Here is a 17,109-nt window from a genome sequence, read left to right on the forward strand (position 1 = left end):
ATAACTCGTTTTGACAAATTTTTTGACATAGTTGACGAAAAGAACCATAATTATATACTTTGATGAGTTAAGGGACCCTAATTATATAAATGGTCATTCCAACATAGCTTATTTTGACAAAATTTTGACAAAATTGATGAAAAGGACTATAGCTACACATTTTGATAAGTTAAGGGACCAATGGTAATGGATTTTTAGTTAAGGGACCATTGCTCCAATTTGATTAAAGTTGAGGGACCATTTGTACAATTTACTCAAAATTTAAAACTTCGCCATGAAAGTGAAAGCAAAGAAGTCCAGAGAAAAGTTGGGCTTACCCACCGTCTTCCTCGTCCGCTCCCTCTTCTTCTTCGCCGGCTTATTCATCTCCACCCTCCTCTCCCATCCCTCCGTCCCTCTCTTCCTCTCCGGCTCTCGACCTGTCTCCGGAACGCTGGAATCGGAAGACGACGAAGATCACGGTCCAATACTGCAGGGTGACACCGGAGAGTGGAGACAGCTTTATCCAGTCGATTCCATTCCAGGTGATCAGTAATATCTATTTTTGCTTAATTCGATCAATTGGGGTTTTTTGTGACTTGTTGGATCGGGCAGGTTTTGAGTTGGAGACCGCGCGCTCTGTATTTTCCGAGATTTGCAACTGCGGAGCAGTGGCGAAGATGAAGCTCCGGCCGTCCACATTGGCATTGCGAAAGGGAGAGACTGCCGAGAGCACAAAGGGGGCTCGAACAAGGTATCTTTTTCTTTCGTTTTTCGAGTTGTTTATCGTCTCAACACGGTGAGCACTTGAATAGGTATAATGATTGAGAATTTTAGGTGGGGAAAAAGAGAGGGAGGGACCAATTCAAGGTGTTGGATGAGTTACTATTTGGTAATCACAAGACTGTAGGGAAGAATAACTTTCTCTTTAATTATTTCTCCATTGCTGCACAATCCTTAAGCATCTTTACCATTAAAAAATTATAATCTTTAGATTTGAGTATCTGGGAGCTCATGATGTGTGTTGACAAAAACGATTTTGCCCCGATAAGCAGGGCGGTCCCATTTACTCTAAGTTATAATTGATGGAGAGGAATGGTTGAAAGAATGTCTACTTAATTCATTTTCTTCCATATGAGTTTGTCATCCTAGAATTTTAAAAACACAGTTTTTCGAGTTATGGAAGATGATTTCTGAAAGGTCCTTGCCACTTCACCTTCTGTATCGTAACACTCTCATACCTTCTTTCATCAAGTTATGTGTTGGATGTTGCATTGGTTTTATCTCATAGAACACAACAAATCACCATTGGTTGGACTTTTTGGAGATGATCAATGTTGCATATGCTAGTTTTAAGGTACTCTACAGAGAACTTTTCTCAGCTTGTTACATTAACTGTCAGTTTATACTTGATTATATTTCAGGCACATTTATTAGCGCATCAGAAGACGATAGTGGAGTCCTGGATATTATTGAGGAAAATATAGCCAGGGAAACAATGTTACCAAGAACCCATGGCGAGGTATTTTTTTATTAACTATGTATTCTTTGGGGTAATGCATAAGAATGAATTGGAATTTCAAAGCCATTAAGCAAATGGTTTTCATTGTTCATGTAGGTTTGAATGCTACTTTTAGGATTTTTTTTTTTATAGAAAAAACAGTTATTTTCTTTTTTGCAAAGAGAAAATGGTGTATCTAATAATGTTTCTACTTTCACAAACTTTGTATAATGTTAACCTTTCATTACAGGACAATTCTAAATTAATCTGAGTAATGCGACGGTATCATCATATTGCAGGCATTCAACGTTTTGCGGTATGAGATTGGCCAAAACTACGATTCTCATTATGATGCATTCAATCCAACGGAATATGGCCAACAGAAAAGCCAAAGAGTACATACTTAACGAGCATCTCCTTAATGTTTTCGGTTATGATCTGTGCTATCATATTCCACCCTGGTTTTTTGTCGGTTCCTGCCAATTAGAAGATCCCTGATATTTTGATATGATTGTTTGCTTGTTTATGCACCTAATAATGACCCCCACCAGCCAAAAAAATAAAATAAATGAATATATGAAAAAAGAACCAAGTGATTTGTCATCAGAATTGTGGACCTGGACAGTAATCTCTATAGTAGCATACCAATAAGCAATCTTCATGAATTTACTTGAACGTTATGTCATGTTCATAATATGAGTTTTTATTGGCAATAATGGGTAACAATTTTACTTCCGAAGAAATCAGTTGTGCTTGTCAACTTATGGTTTTTTTGTAGTTCATCTTCTGCAGTACATATTTTAAAATGAGGCTTGTTTTGTTTCACTGGTGATGAACGAACTTATAATGACAGATTATCAAATGGTATTTCGATTGGAAACTTTTCTAGTTATATCATTGGAGTATATTTGTTGCGTCACACCAAATTGTTTGAAACAAATATATGATTATAGGTTAGGCAGAATTTCCATTTTTTTAGCACGTGGTTTCACCTTTCTGTAGATATTGATGTTGCTTCTTTCTTAAACCATTGACACTTAATTGTTGCACCATCACACTCAATTTTGCAGTTTGCTTCCTTCTTGTTGTATCTGTCTAATGTTGAAGAAGGTGGAGAAACCGTGTTCCCTTATTGAGGTTGGTTAATTTTAACACTCTATTATTTTCAAATGTAAGTGGTATATTTCCAGGTACTCATCCTACGACTGTTATTCGCAGAATGGTGCAGAGATGGGTATGAGCTATGATTACAGGAAATGCATCGGTTTAAAAATTATGCCGAAGCAAGGGGATGGACTTTTATTTTATTCCATGTTTCCAAATGGGACAATAGATCCGGTAAATTACTAATCTTAAATCAAATCTCTGATGCTTTTTTCCATTTGTGAATGATGTGAATGATGTGAAGTGGGATGGGAAACATGTTTCCATTTCCTTTGGCATACGTATTATTTGAGGAAGTTGTCCGTATCAACAACTATTTAGGGCTTGAAAATTGGAACGGTCATTTTGGTTCTCTTTCTTTCTCACACTCTTACCTTTCGTGGTTTATTCTCCTCATCTCGAATGTATAAACAAATTGCAGACATTTCTTCACGGAAGCTGCCCTGTAAGCAAAGGGTAAAAGTGGGTTGCAACAAAGTGGATTAGAAACCAAGAAGATATGGATTAAGAGTTGTTTCATTCTGAAAGAGTTGTTTCCGGAACTGGTGATTATGACAGTCCATAGTGTAGTCAGTGCTGGACAATGAACCGGGTTCTTGCAGCAGCACTACAATTGGTCTTGGATACAGGTCGATGATCGGGTGCTGCTTGAACTGCCGGATGCCTTGAAAACCATGTCACTTGTAGAAGGATTTTTGTGTAGCTTTACAGCTAAATAAATGGTACTTTGAATCGTGAGTTGTTTGTGAAAAATCGAAATTTTTAGTTTACTTATAAATATTGGCAAGACATAGGAATCATGTTCATCTTCCATCATCCCACCCAAAAAAACCACAAAGGTAGATGTTTATACTTTTGAACGCTATAATTTGACCCTTTATATTTAAAAATTACAATGCAGCACCCTTTTAAAACCGTAAGATGTTGTATCTCAGTCGTGTTTCAGTGTGTCTGAAAATCAAATGTTTTGACAAACGGTAGGTTAAGTGATACTAAATTCATAAGAACTTTTGAAAGGGGGAGGGTTTGAACTACGTAGCGAGTTCAAGAAGAATACCCTATTTCCAATGTGTCTACAATTGGCTTGGCCAGGATAATTCACTAAATTCATTTAATCTTTTGTGAAGAAACGGATGTGCACTTGCATATTTTGTTCAGGTGAAGGTTGGATTGGCCATGAAGAAAACTTCTCCGTCCTAATCCTACCTTTGTGTGGGGATTGGGAGGGATATGATTTCTTCATGGCTAATCCATCTTCTACCTTCGCTCGGACAAGATATGCAAGTTGGCATCCCTTTTTCATTCAACATTTATGGAATCTAACCATCATTTGCTTAATTTCATATGGCTTGCACTTGGTAAGATATCTTTATCATTACAATCATACAATGGATGTTGTAAAGAAAGAGGTAAATATTTGTCTGGCTGAAGAGTGAAGAGATGAAATGATTTACCGTGCAGGTAAATCTCTCTACATTTTTGTGATGCTGAACGTGTTTATTTGTTTATTTATTTGTAAATCTCTCTTACAAATTGGTGTTTGTGTGTCTATATTTCGATGTTCTTATGTCTTTTTTCCGATACCAAATAGCGATCTTGTTCCAAGTCCTGTTGTTTCCGTTTCGTTTAGCTTTACATCCTTCTTTTCTTCATTTTTTTCAATACTGCAGATTAGAAGTTTGAAAGAGGCTAGCCTATCAACCCTGAATTCTGTTAACAAATCCACATCACAAATTAAGAAGCCTTCTCATCGTAGAACCTCTCCACTGAACTGGTTCCCGAGAAAAAAAGCGGACTCCTACCTCAACAGGAAGATCAAAATGCTGCAGGTTTCGCTTCTCTCTTTAACAAACACTCTGCATTTTATCTGGATTAACTTCCATGTTAATCAGATTACTAATTATCGGCTTTTCACAGGAAGTAGATGCGATGAATTTAACTCTTCACGAGACTCTAAGCGATTCTAATCCACATTACTCAAAAGTCCTAAGGGAGAAAATGGCAGCAAAAGAAGCAGCCGCGTCGGTGGAAGCATCTTGGTGTCGAATACTTAAGGCAGCAAAGAGATTGTTGGGTGGATTGTAGACATGAGTATTTGAACTTTTAAGAGGTAATTTCGTACTTACAACTTTTTGTGTTTTCCATTTCAGGATCCAAAGCAAAGAAGCTGAAGCGCAGCTGTTGGAAGTAGATAAAGTTGAAGCTGAAGCTTTTGAAGAGGTAACTGCCGTGGGAGTTATCATGTATGACAACTTGACAAGCCAAATTGTCCTCGGAAGCCCTGTAAAATAGAAACATCCATTGTTAATGGCGGAGGGTCTACTACTCACACGGTCACAGCATCTTTTGAGATTGCATTTGAGGTTGATAAAGAAGTAGCTGCAGCTGTAAAGATTGCACTAGTACGGCTCGGAAACTGCCCATCTTTTGATAAAGATGAATTTAAAGAACTGCTTCAGAAGATTAGCGAGAACCCTGATGCCGATACAGTTGAAAATATTCATGAATCGCCTGAGTTTACTTCAGAATGTGAATCAGAACTTAAAAGCAGTGTCTCAGAAAGATAATACCATTTCCAATGATTTGAATCAGAAAAAATGGCAGATTTAGAGGCGAGACAGAGGAAAAACAGAAGGCAGTCTTTTGGTAAACTTAATATGGCAAAGATAGCGGACATGATGCTCGAGAGACTTCAATGTTTGCAAGAAGATGAACTCTCTTCTCTTGCCACTATAATTGCTACTTGTAGTTTAAATGCTGCCTTAGCAGAAGGCAAGCTGCATGATTCAGGCTCTACCGCTGAGACACTTCCACAAAGAATAGCAGGGGCGAAGTCTGAGATTCGAAAGAAGCAACCTGCATCAGAACTCCCAAGTCTAGACAAGTTTTTGGTTAAGCACATGACTAAACTTGAAAGCGAAGTGCAAGAAGCCAAGGATAAAAGGAACAAGTCAAGGGAAGGAGCTGCAGAAAATTCTGACAGAACTGTTGATGAGAAGGTCAGTTCAGAAACCATTCCGGGCTTGGGAAGCATCCTTCTGAAGCGTGGTTCATAGTTTAAGAGACAGATCGAAGAGGCAAAGAAAAATTCAAGAGGAGATTTTGAGATGCTTCAAAAGAATTCACAGGGACACAAAGTATCGTCTGAGGCCATCCCTGACTTGGAAAGTACACTGAATAAACATTCTTCGAAGCTTGAAAAGGAAGTTGAGGAGGCCAAGAAGAACTTTGTGAAAACATCTGCCTTGAATCACAAAAAAGAGAATGACTCAGAACTCCCTGGCCTTGATAAGTTCTTAGTGAAATGTGTCTCGAGACTTGAGAAGGAAGTCCAGGAAGCAAAGAACAGAAGGCAAGCTGACACACATGAAGGAGTTAGGTTCCCTTAGTTGAAGAAGAAAGTTGAATCATCTGCTTCGGTTGCACAACCAAAGGAAAACGCTAGTTCTTGCTCTGACAAAGGATCAGTGGGGAAACAAAATATCGATTTAAATAAGGATGTTGAAGAGAATTCTAGGATGGAGCAAAATGGAACTGGATCTTCATTGCAGGTTGGACAAGTGAAATCTAGTGCAGTGGAAACAAACTCACTTCACAATTTGACGTCTGAAGCTAAAGCGACTGAAGATGGCTCAGACAAGATCTTTGTCAAACCAATGCACAGGTTGGAAAGGGAGAAAATGAAAGCCTTGGAAATGGGAAACAATTATGAATATCGTACACTCGAAAAGAAAAGGGGGGGGAAACAGTGATTCACAGTGCGAGGGATAGGACAAAGTTTTGGTAAAACATGTTTCCAGACTGGAGAAAGAGAAGATAAAGTTCTGTGCAGAGGAACAAGCAAGTGAAGTGAAGAGAAGTTACGCAAAATTGCATTCACGTGCAGACGAAGCATGTGGTTCTGACCAGATTCTAGTTAAACACAAATCAAGGCTCGAAAGAGAAAAGGATGGCGCTGCTCAGCAACCAGAAGATCAAGTTAGATACTCGGTAAATCGCAAAGAAACAAGGAGAGAGGACTGCAAGAACAATGGGGAGGTTTAAGCTTCCATGAGACCAAGAGAGAAGGCAGCTGCTGCTCAGCAACCAGAAGACCAAATTAAATTCTTTGTGACTCATAAAAAATCAAGGGACCGAGAACTGCAAGAACAATGGGGTGGTTTAAGCTTAGGAAACTCCATGAGGCCAAATGTTTCGAAACTAGAACGTGAAAAGGTATGATCTCCAACTCTTGTACTTATTGTATCATTTGCGTAGGCCGCTTGGATTAAAGCTGAACAGGAGGAAAAGAGGCAAGCTACGGTTTTCTCAGATTAAAGCCGAAAACTAGAAAACGAGGGAAGATTTGGAGATATTACGGTTACTTTCATTTTCTGTTCATTGAAAGCTCTTGAACTTTATAAGAAGCAAAGCAAGAACCATTGGCAACAAAATGGGTTGTAGAATCAACATTTTTAATCTTTACTGATCGTAGTTTGTGCACGATAGAGTTGAATTGCAAAGGATGTTTAAAAAGAACACACAGAATCTTTACGGACGCTACAAATTGATCGACCAACAAACAGAATCCCATAGATTACTACAATTGTATTGCTCAAGTAACTAAACCCTCTCAAGCTCAGTGTTGTGCTTGTCCAATTGGTCTTTCAGCTCCTTTTTCCACCCTTGGATCAACCTTTCATGCTTCTTGATGATCTCGGTCTTTATCCTCAACTCCTCTTCCATTGCATCAATCTCCTGCAAAAATGAAAATGCACCAACATCAAGGAAACAGTGATAGGTAGTCCAAGGACAAGCTAAACAACACAGCCTTCAGATGACCTTTCTTAGTTGTTCAGCCTTCGTTGGCAGATCCTCACGTTGCAGACCGATAAAGTACAGTTGAAGCTTTTTGGCAGCTTCCATAAAGTCTCTGGCATGCCTCTCCACATCAACTGGAGCAGTAGCAAAATAAACGCCATTAGACGAAATGCAAAGGAGAAGGTAATAACATTGGTGCACGGTGTGCAAGTCAGGATCAGAGAAGACGCTTCACCTTCGTTCACTAATTTAGAGTGAGTGACAGTCATAAGGATTGACAAAATGATTGAATAAAAAAAACTCTGCTTATGCATGTGACTACTTGCATCTCAAACATCAGGTCACGTCAACCCTGTTACAAAGGTAAGATTAAAGATCCATGGAACTTTGTAGCCAACGAAAAACATGACTTTTTCAGGTGGGTATACAAGATTTACCCCAAATCATAATGAATGGTTCTGAAACAATCCTAAACACTTGTTACAAAATATCAGATTAAAGGAACAGAATATTTCATCGACGAGAAGGATCTCATGTACAGACAGTATTCTTGAACCTAATTTCTCCATCATAAGATATGCACAACAGACAGAATTGAAGCTCTCGTGGTACTCATGAGTGAATTTTATTCCGGGCAGAATTATATTATGTTATCTTCAAGTTCTATCGCTATTTAGAACTAAAGAGCAAAGGCTAACACGCAGTTATCTGAGAGTGATTTCAACTATGGTTGCTAAACAAAATGAGAGTTTTCAAATACAAAACAATTGGAAATCCTGCATCACAATTATTTGAATAAACTATCCACCCTTCTCTTCCAATCACCCAACTCCTCTGATTCAGTATAACTCAAACGCTCCTATGCCAAAGCTGAAGCAAGATACTCCAAAACCGAGTGAGCCAACCAGTTTAATACATACGATATTCTCCCCCAGGGCCAACACAAGCGTATACGATGTTATCTATTTTGGACCTAAGACATCCCCCACTGTGATCCCAATTCTAAACCGTTACACAGCTATCTTACAAGGTTCATTTTCTCCAAGTTGATCAATGTAGAAATCAACAAACAAAAATTAGCCGAAACGAACATGAATGCACCCAAAAAGATAACATTTCATCAACACAGCTTGAAAAAAAAAAAAAAAAAACCTCAGAAAACATGTAGAGCTAGGTATTGGTACTAACTCTGATGAGACGGGTGTGGAGAGCGGTCAATCGCTTGAAGCTCTCTGGCAGGCAAGCATGGAAGCAAAGCCACCTCCAGCGCCATTACACACGAAACCATGTCTTCCCTCGGAGCCATTTGAGATTGCATCTGTGCATCACTTTGGTGCTGTTGATCTACCACTTGTCTCTCAGCCATGTCAAAATACAAAACAAAAAATACCCAAAACCTGCATCATACCCACAAACCAAAACAGCAAAAGAAAGGAAATTGAAGCTTCGATTAGATATGTAAATAAATACTTTGAGTAAAAACCCCAGGAAATAAAAATCAAATGCAAAACAATTAGAGATGATTTGGTGGGAAAATAAGTACTTTGAGTAAAAGTGTGTGCCTTTTTCCAATCAATTAATCATACAACTAAGCAATAGTGAATTGAATTATATAATAGAAGAAATTTAGAAGAAAAAAAAAATACCCAAAACGCGTAATTCTCAATTTCAATTTCAGACAAATTATTCGAAATTTCTACCTGTAGACTTGGGTGAGACTGAAAGCTTCAATCAGAACTCGATTCGACGAAACAGTCCCTCGTTCAGTGTAGAAGTTGAGCCTTTCTCGTCTTCTTCCTTCTATCAATTTTGAAAAAATTGGAGCAATATCCTTTTATTTTAATTCAAGAACAACGGTTTTTCAATCCTTAATTCAAAAGGTGTGATATCGCACATCATTTTTCACTTCTTACTCACCTTTCTAATTTTCGACCGTCGGATCGAATTAATTGAAGAAGATCAACGGACAAAAATTAACAAAATGTGTGCGAGAAGTAAAAAAGGATGTGTGGATAACACACCCCTAATTCAATTGCAATTATGATCATTTTCGTCAACAAATTTCGTCAAAATGAGTTATGTTGTAAGGATTATTGTTACAATTGGGTTAAAATTGAGGAATTTTGGTCCAATTTGATTAAAATTAAGGGAGTTAAGCGACCCTTGCTATAATTTTTCTCATTTGATTTTTCATATTTGCCCCTTAATTCAACCTTATGTGCATGGCAAGTTACTCATTTTGATGAAAGTTCTAACGGAATTAAAGAAAAAGATCATAACTGCACGTTTTAAAAGGTTAAGGGACTCTAGTAATCAATTTTTAGTTAAGAAACTATTACTCTAATTTAGTTAAAATTTAAGGACCATTGCCACAATTTTACTTTTGGGTCAAAAGCGTAATTACAGTCTAGTACTACCAGATTCAGCAAGAACAGCCCAAAAAGGAAACAGCGCAATGGCATCAAAAAGCCCATCACACCAACAGTCAAACATCAACCAATCCCTTCAAAACAATTGGTTAGACCATTTCCAACATTAGCCTAAAACCTAAAATTTTTAGCTCATAAAATTTAAGTTTTAACTCATAAATAATTTTTCTGCTCCAATTTTTCTGGCCTAAAATTTTAGCCCTAGATTATTAAAAAATGAATTTAGACTAATTTTTTTCTTAAAGTAACTTTTTTAAAATAAAAAATTATGTAGACTATCTTAATTTAATTTTATGAACATTTTAACCTAAAAATATTTAGATTCAGACAAATATTGAAAAATCACTAATCGATACCATGAAACTCGTTAAATACTATGAAAAAATATGAAACAAATGAAAGATTTTTTTTTTAAATTATTTTAGCCGTTAGATTTAAATTTGGACCGTTAATTTTTTTTTACCGTTGAATTCAATGAATTTATAAATATAAAACTAAATAAAATATACATATATGGTGGGTCAGCCCCACTAATCTTGGGCTAAATTCTGGGCTGGCTTCCATTTGAGTTTTAGGTTTTATGCCACATTTTAGCCTTGGGTTTGGTTGAGTTTTAAGGGGGGAACAGAAGTGGAAATTTGAGTTTTAACCCAAGATTGGAGAATGCCTTACATGAGGCTGTTGAGTTTGGTATTAGACCCTATAATTCGATTGTAACATGACAAGTTTGTTAAACCCTTTCTCTCAGAATGATCATTATATAAGGTGGTCAATGAGAGAAGGTGTGCACACCGACCATAGCCAAAAATCCCATTCCTTAGCTCATACTTCCTTGAAATCGAAGTGATGATGAGATCATAATTGTCCGATTCTAATTTTGACACGCATTAAAGGTAATTAATTGAAATCAGAACCGGACAACTTCATTGTCTCATCTTCACTTGAACTTCATCATTTCACTATATTTTGAGGGAATTTTAATATGCACCAAGGTATAATTCACCAAAATATTTAACCGTTAAGATTTTTATTCATTAAATCCTTAACCAAACGAACATCAAACCATCCATTACATTGATTAATCCGGTGTATAGTAGAATTTTTTTGTAATTTGAGTTGGCACATTAAATAATGCTAGGGATGGCAACGAGGAGGGTCGGGACTTGGGTGCCACCTCCGTCTCCCGCCTCCATTGGTGATTTTTTTCTCCATAACCGCATGCATAATCAATTCTTTTAAACGGGGAATCCTCATCCCCACCTCCACGGGGAAAGGTACCTTCAAACCTGCACCACCAACTTGCCTATTACGAAAGAGAGTGTGATACTAATATATAAGCATTAAGCCGCCTAAGTTGGATATCTATAATACTATTGCTAGATTAAGGTGTGTTCAATATATTGTATCATATTCGTGAGTTTAATATATTGAACTCATGAGTTCGATATATTGGTATCACACTTACTTTTTTTGGCTTACCATGTAAAGTCTTATATCTGCGTGTGATTATTTCAATTTTTCAACTTTCTGATCAATTGGGTTTTCCTTTTTTGTTGATGTTTCATTTAGGAAGCCAGCTCGAGGCCAACAAGAAGGCGATGAACATCCAGGTAGTCTCTTGGCAATCCCTGGCTTTGAATTGTTTTAATTTATTTATTATTTCAGCTACATTATTTTGATGCTTAAATTTCATTTCGGAACAAGGATTTCATTGAAATTGTGTTTTAGTTTTACCCCATTTGGTTAAGAGTAACGAATAGTTTTTTGGGATAGATTAGATTTAATCATTTAAGATTTAATGTGTGTGCTTAATCAAATTTATTTTTTTGATACGCGATACGCGACCTAAACGATATATCAATGCTTTGTAGTTTGAGATGAATTTTTAAACTCAATCACAAAGTTTGTGACTTAGTTTGCTCTTGATATATTTTTTCGTTGGTGTTGTCACGCGACAACGATGCATTTTGGTGAATGCAGTGCAAGGTGTGCATTTTGGTTTATTATCACTATAAACCAAACCATTCAGAGAAGAAAATAATGTCTACTGATGACTAAGAAAATGGAGTTGATTTCTGAATGATGAATTGTACTCTTTGAAGAACCCATTTTGGCGTCAGTCACGCATATTGACGGCTGTGTGTTTGTGATGCGCTCACGCGTAACTGACGCTAGCTCCTGTGATCCTTGTGGAAAGTTTGCGGGACATCATCATGACTGAATGCACTAATTGCATTAGAGCTAGCCTTCGAAGCCAAGTCTTGTAATACTGATCAGGCAAATTTGTTGGAAGTATACTTAAACCAAAGGACAGTACCAAATCAAATAAAGAATAAATTTCCAACTCCACTCAAGTAGCCTTTTATCATAGTGATGAAAAAGTATTAGGACTGGTTTGGTATTGCTGTGCTTTGAAAAAAAGTTGTTGTGAAAATAAGCGGTTGTGCTGTGAGAATAAGCGGCTGTGAAATAAATCAGCAGAGTGTTTGATAAACTTTTTTGTAAAAGTGCTTTTGAAAAAAAAAAGCAGTCTGATAGTGGGTCTTTTCATTAAAGGGGCATTGTAGCTCCATGTGCTTTGAAAAAAAAAACCAACTTTCCAAAGCTGCAAATAGCAACTTCAGCTTTTTCCTTTGATTTCAGCTTATTCTCACAGCAGCTTCCAAAATAAGTCTTTTTTTTTCAATTTACCAAACACCTAAAACCCTCACAGCTTTTTTTCATGGGTGCTTTTTTTTTAAGCACCTCACTCCCAAACCACCCCTTAAGCCCTTACATTCCAGTGTGGATTCGAAATCCATCTGTGGAGCCAAAAATAATCCTAAAATTTTTGAAAGCGACACGTGGATTTTTGCTCCAAAAATGCAAAATTGCCCTCATTAATTGGGCAGACTTCTCAGATACTCCCACGCGCAGCTCACATCCTTGAAGATCCCAGTAGCTGAATCCAACTACCCACAACTCATCTGCCCTTAGCAAGAAAAAGTCAAAGCATTAAAGATAATGATTAATTACCAAAATCCTATCTTTAATACATTCTCAATTGAAGATTGACTGCAATAAAGTAAGTAATCCCAATTTAAATCAATTAGGGATAATTACTCTATTATCTCAAAATATTATTTCCTATTTAACATCTTGAGAATATTTCTTCATAAACATTGGTCAATAGGATGCCACCATGTGTAGGATAAAATCCTAACACTATGGCTGACCCAATCCCCTATAAATACCTCATATTCTACCAAATTTCAAAAGCTTTTGCTACCCCTAAAAAGCCATAAACACTTTACTTTATCAGATAAACTGATTTAGGCATCGAAGATCCATTGGCCTAACCTCCCCCAACACCTCGTGGGCGCATGAGGCTTAGGCCCTTGATCAAAGATGTTAATTGTTTTGTAGGTGCATTTTCATCAAGACTGAAGACGGCGAAAATTTGTATCGACACCATCGATGACTAATCGAACATCTTATCTATTTTTTGAACAAAAAAAAAAGTTTTTGAATGAAAAGGCGTTTGATACCGGTCGCTACACCAACATGCCCTTTTAAATTATAGGTATTTGTTGATTTGCCTCCTGAACTTGTATGCAGCTACTAATTCCCCCCATAGACTTGAATTTTAGCCAATTACCCCCTTCAACTTTTTTAATTGGCCAATTTCCCCCTTGAACTTGAATTTTAGCCGATTATGCCCTTGAACTTTTATAAGGCTAAATAGCCAAAATGGTCCCTGAGATTTACATAACTCATCACTTTGCTCCCTAACATTTCAAATCGATAAAAGTAGTCCCTGAGATTGTCCACCATCCATCATTTTGGTCATTCCGTTAAAAACTCTGTTAAGTGTCCCAAAACTCTTGGCCGGAAGTTTGGACAATTTTCAAAGCTTCGTAACTTAATCGTTTCTTAACCAAGTTCGACCCATAATATATCAAAATGAAGATAGGAAAGTGTAGAATAAGATTATACCTATTTGGAAGCCCAGTGGCTGCCGGAGATAGCCGGAAAATAGCTTCAAAGTTGATTGGTCCGAAGGAAAACTAGAAAACTCGTCGAAAACGGGGTAAACTTTAAACGTTCATAACTTCTTCAATGCTCAACAAAATCAAGTGATTCAAAAACGAAAATCATACTTCTCGATGAGACGAAGAGAATAGTACCTTTTTGACAGCTAAATCGTCGTGGTTTGGCCAAAAAATTGCTCGAAAGTGGCTGTCTTGATCTCAAGTTAGCCAATTTTGAGCTGTTTTTCGGCCAAACCACAAAAATTTAGCCATCTAAAAAGGTACCATTCTCTTTTTCTCGTTTAGAAGTATGATTTTCATTTTTGAATCACTTGATTTCATTGAGTATTGAAGAAGTTATGAACGTTTAAAGTTTACCCAGTTTCCGGCGAGCTTTCCTTCAGACCAGTCAACTTTAAGGCTATTTTCCGGCCATCTCCAACATCCATTGGGCTTCCAAATAGGTATAATCTTATTTTACACTTTCCTAGCTTCATTTTGATATATTATGGGTCGAATTTGGTTAAGAAATGATTGAGTTACGAAGCTTTGAAAATTGCCCAAACTTCGGGCAATGAGCTCCGGGACACTTAACGGAGTTTTTAACGGAATAACCAAAATGATGGATGGTGGACAATATCAGGGACCACTTTTATCAATTTGAAATGTTAAGGACCAAAGTGATGAGTTATGCAAATTTCAGGGACCATTTTGGCTATTGAGCCATTTTATAAATAGCCAATTCCCCCGATGTTAGATTTTTAAAAACTTTATTCAGTTTTTCATCCATCCAATTTTTCATCCTTTTTGCTCTCATACAGTTGTCATGTGTTGTTTCCGTGATCAAGATGGATGGAAAATTGGATGAAAATTTTTAAAATCTAACACCAGGGGAGATTGGCTATTTATAAAAGTTTAAGGGGGTAATTGGCTAAAATTATAGTTCAAGGGGGAAATTACCTAATTATAAAAGTTTAATGAGGTAATCGGCTAAAATTAAAATTCAGGGAGAAAATTGGCAGCTCCATATAAGTTCAGATGGTAAATTAACAAATATGCCTTTAATTTATGATAGATAAAGACGTTCAAGACGTATGTAATGTAATGTAATGAGAAACACAATTGTGTCCATCCCATTGATCATGTAATGGAGACAACCACATGCTGATACAATCTGATGTGAAATTTGACATGAAAGTTATATTTTACATGGTGATTAAACCGACGAGAGATGGAAAATATCATAAAAATTGGGTTATGTGATGCGTTTAGAAAATATATAGCATTATTGAAAGGAATATACTTGGCATCTTTCTTTGGAAGTAGTCAGTCTTACTTACCTACGAATCACAAGTTGAAATTGCATAAGTTTTTAATTTTTTTTTCATGTGTATCAAATTGTGTGAAAATTATCATATGCTTAGGTTTATAACATACACCAAAGTAATGGATGGTTGCATACGGTCAATAATCCAGTAGGAATTCACACTATTTTTTGATGAAGAAATTTAAGATTACTAAGAAATTTTAAAATAACGGAAATTGAAATGAAAGGATTTTATTTTCTAGAATTTGTGAATTTTGTTGTTTGGTTAACTTAAAAGAACAATAAAATTGAAAACGGAATTTGTTAATTTTAAACTCCCAATCATAGAAATTGAGAAATGACACCAATTTACATGGAATTTAAACTTAGAAATTAGAGGCCCCAAATTCCAAGTTTTTTTTCCATGCAGAAATTCTAAATTTCTATGTTATAAATCCAAACAAGGGAATTGGTGCATGTCAATTTATAAATTCTGACTTTTATCCAAATTCCAAGTTTATTTCCCTCATCCAAACATAATGTCAACGACCAAGAATCCTGGTGTGTACCAAATTACCAATGCATGCTAGGATATTCCAAAACTGTGATTTACATGGTACAAACAACTACCATGACAGTATATGCTTGCAATATATATGGTCATCATCTTCAAATAGGGCACTTATAAGTAGGGGTGTGTTCGGCTCATTTTGGATTGATTTTTAGCCAAAACAAAAAACCTAACCGAAATTACTATTTTGTTTGGTTTGTGCAATTTGTAAAGGGAAAATTGAATTCTTTTGGTTGGGTTTTTCAGAGTGATTTCCCTTTATTTTTAATTTTTAATTTATTAAACTTAAAAATTGGAGAGAAAATGAAGAAAAATTAAGTTAATGGTTGATTTGGAATTGGGCTTGAAAAATGAATACCCAAGCATATATAAATAAAAAAAATATTAATTATATCTAATTCAGTTTTGTTCAGTTTTGGTTTTGGTTTGAGTTTTTTAGTTTCGGTTCCTTTTTTTATCGAATCCGGATCCTCATTGGATCATCTTTGTTAGGATTCCTGAGATTCGTGAATTATATCTGTTCATCGTACATCGTACAGTCAGAAATCATTTTAATTTTTTTTTAAATTAAATACAAACAGTACTTGATAAAAACTGATCGTACGAACATGCATGATTTACAAATCACTATGATCCTGACCAAAAGAATCCTGTTCATTTTTTATCAGTCATTTTTTTAAAATTTCGGTTCGTTTGGAGTTTTCGATCGGCTCGGTTTTTCTAGGTTTCGGTTTTCCAAACCCACACCAACTTCCAAGAGAGATACAAAGAAGGGGATGTGTTATCCACACACCCTATTTTACTTTTCACATACCCCTTGATAATTTCTGTCCGTTGATCTTCTTCAATTCATTTGATCCGACAGTCAAAATTAAAAAGATGTGTAAGAAATAAAATAGGATGTGTGAATATCACATCCCACAAAGAAGTACAGCATCTGTAATCTTTGAATCCTTTGAACATGGAAATTTACCAGACATGATTGGGTCAGTCTCTCAGGCATGCCAAACATGGCTGGACATTATTGGTCCATCCCCTAACTTTCTCACTGTATCCGCCACGATTCTTTGTTCTTATAATTTCTCTTTTTTATTTAAACGGTTACGATTAAACTAAGATATTATCTCACCCAGTTTCCTAGATTCCCATCATGTGGGCCCCACTCAACCCTGCAAGTCACAGACTCCCCCGGTCCGCAAGTCAGTCATGACCATTGCATGAGTTTCCCACTTGTTTCCAATTGCCCTTCACTTCACGTCCCACTTTGTTGAGTATGGACAGGTGTAACTGAAGTCTTAACTAAAGATTAAGTAACTATGAATTTGGATTTATGTTATGGACCCGTCTAT

General features: G+C 36.5%; 2 protein-coding genes and 1 pseudogene across 2 annotated transcripts; 2 read left to right on the plus strand and 1 right to left on the minus strand.

Moving 5' to 3' along the window:
* The first annotated feature begins 261 nt into the window (after window positions 1-261).
* LOC103430161 (probable prolyl 4-hydroxylase 9) lies at window positions 262-3,382 on the plus strand. Its single transcript, XM_070806521.1, has 6 exons — window positions 262-524; window positions 595-733; window positions 1,780-1,875; window positions 2,551-2,617; window positions 2,699-2,818; window positions 3,066-3,382. The coding sequence occupies exons 1-6, from the start codon at window positions 275-277 to the stop codon at window positions 3,102-3,104; spliced, it is 711 nt and encodes a 236-aa protein (XP_070662622.1). The 5' UTR covers window positions 262-274; the 3' UTR covers window positions 3,105-3,382.
* Window positions 3,383-3,962: 580 nt separating this feature from the next.
* On the plus strand, window positions 3,963-6,933 carry LOC139187638 (MAR-binding filament-like protein 1; annotated as a pseudogene).
* A 148-nt stretch (window positions 6,934-7,081) lies between these two features.
* Window positions 7,082-9,323, minus strand: LOC103430144 (mediator of RNA polymerase II transcription subunit 28-like). The gene is made up of 4 exons (XM_070806522.1): window positions 9,145-9,323; window positions 8,633-8,841; window positions 7,466-7,578; window positions 7,082-7,381 (listed from the first exon to the last, which is right to left on the minus strand). The coding sequence occupies exons 2-4, from the start codon at window positions 8,808-8,810 to the stop codon at window positions 7,247-7,249; spliced, it is 426 nt and encodes a 141-aa protein (XP_070662623.1). The 5' UTR covers window positions 8,811-8,841; window positions 9,145-9,323; the 3' UTR covers window positions 7,082-7,246.
* Window positions 9,324-17,109: the final 7,786 nt, after the last annotated feature.

This window comes from Malus domestica, chromosome 10, assembly GCF_042453785.1.
Source record: "Malus domestica chromosome 10, GDT2T_hap1".
In the NCBI taxonomy this organism is placed as follows: Eukaryota; Viridiplantae; Streptophyta; class Magnoliopsida; order Rosales; family Rosaceae; genus Malus; species Malus domestica.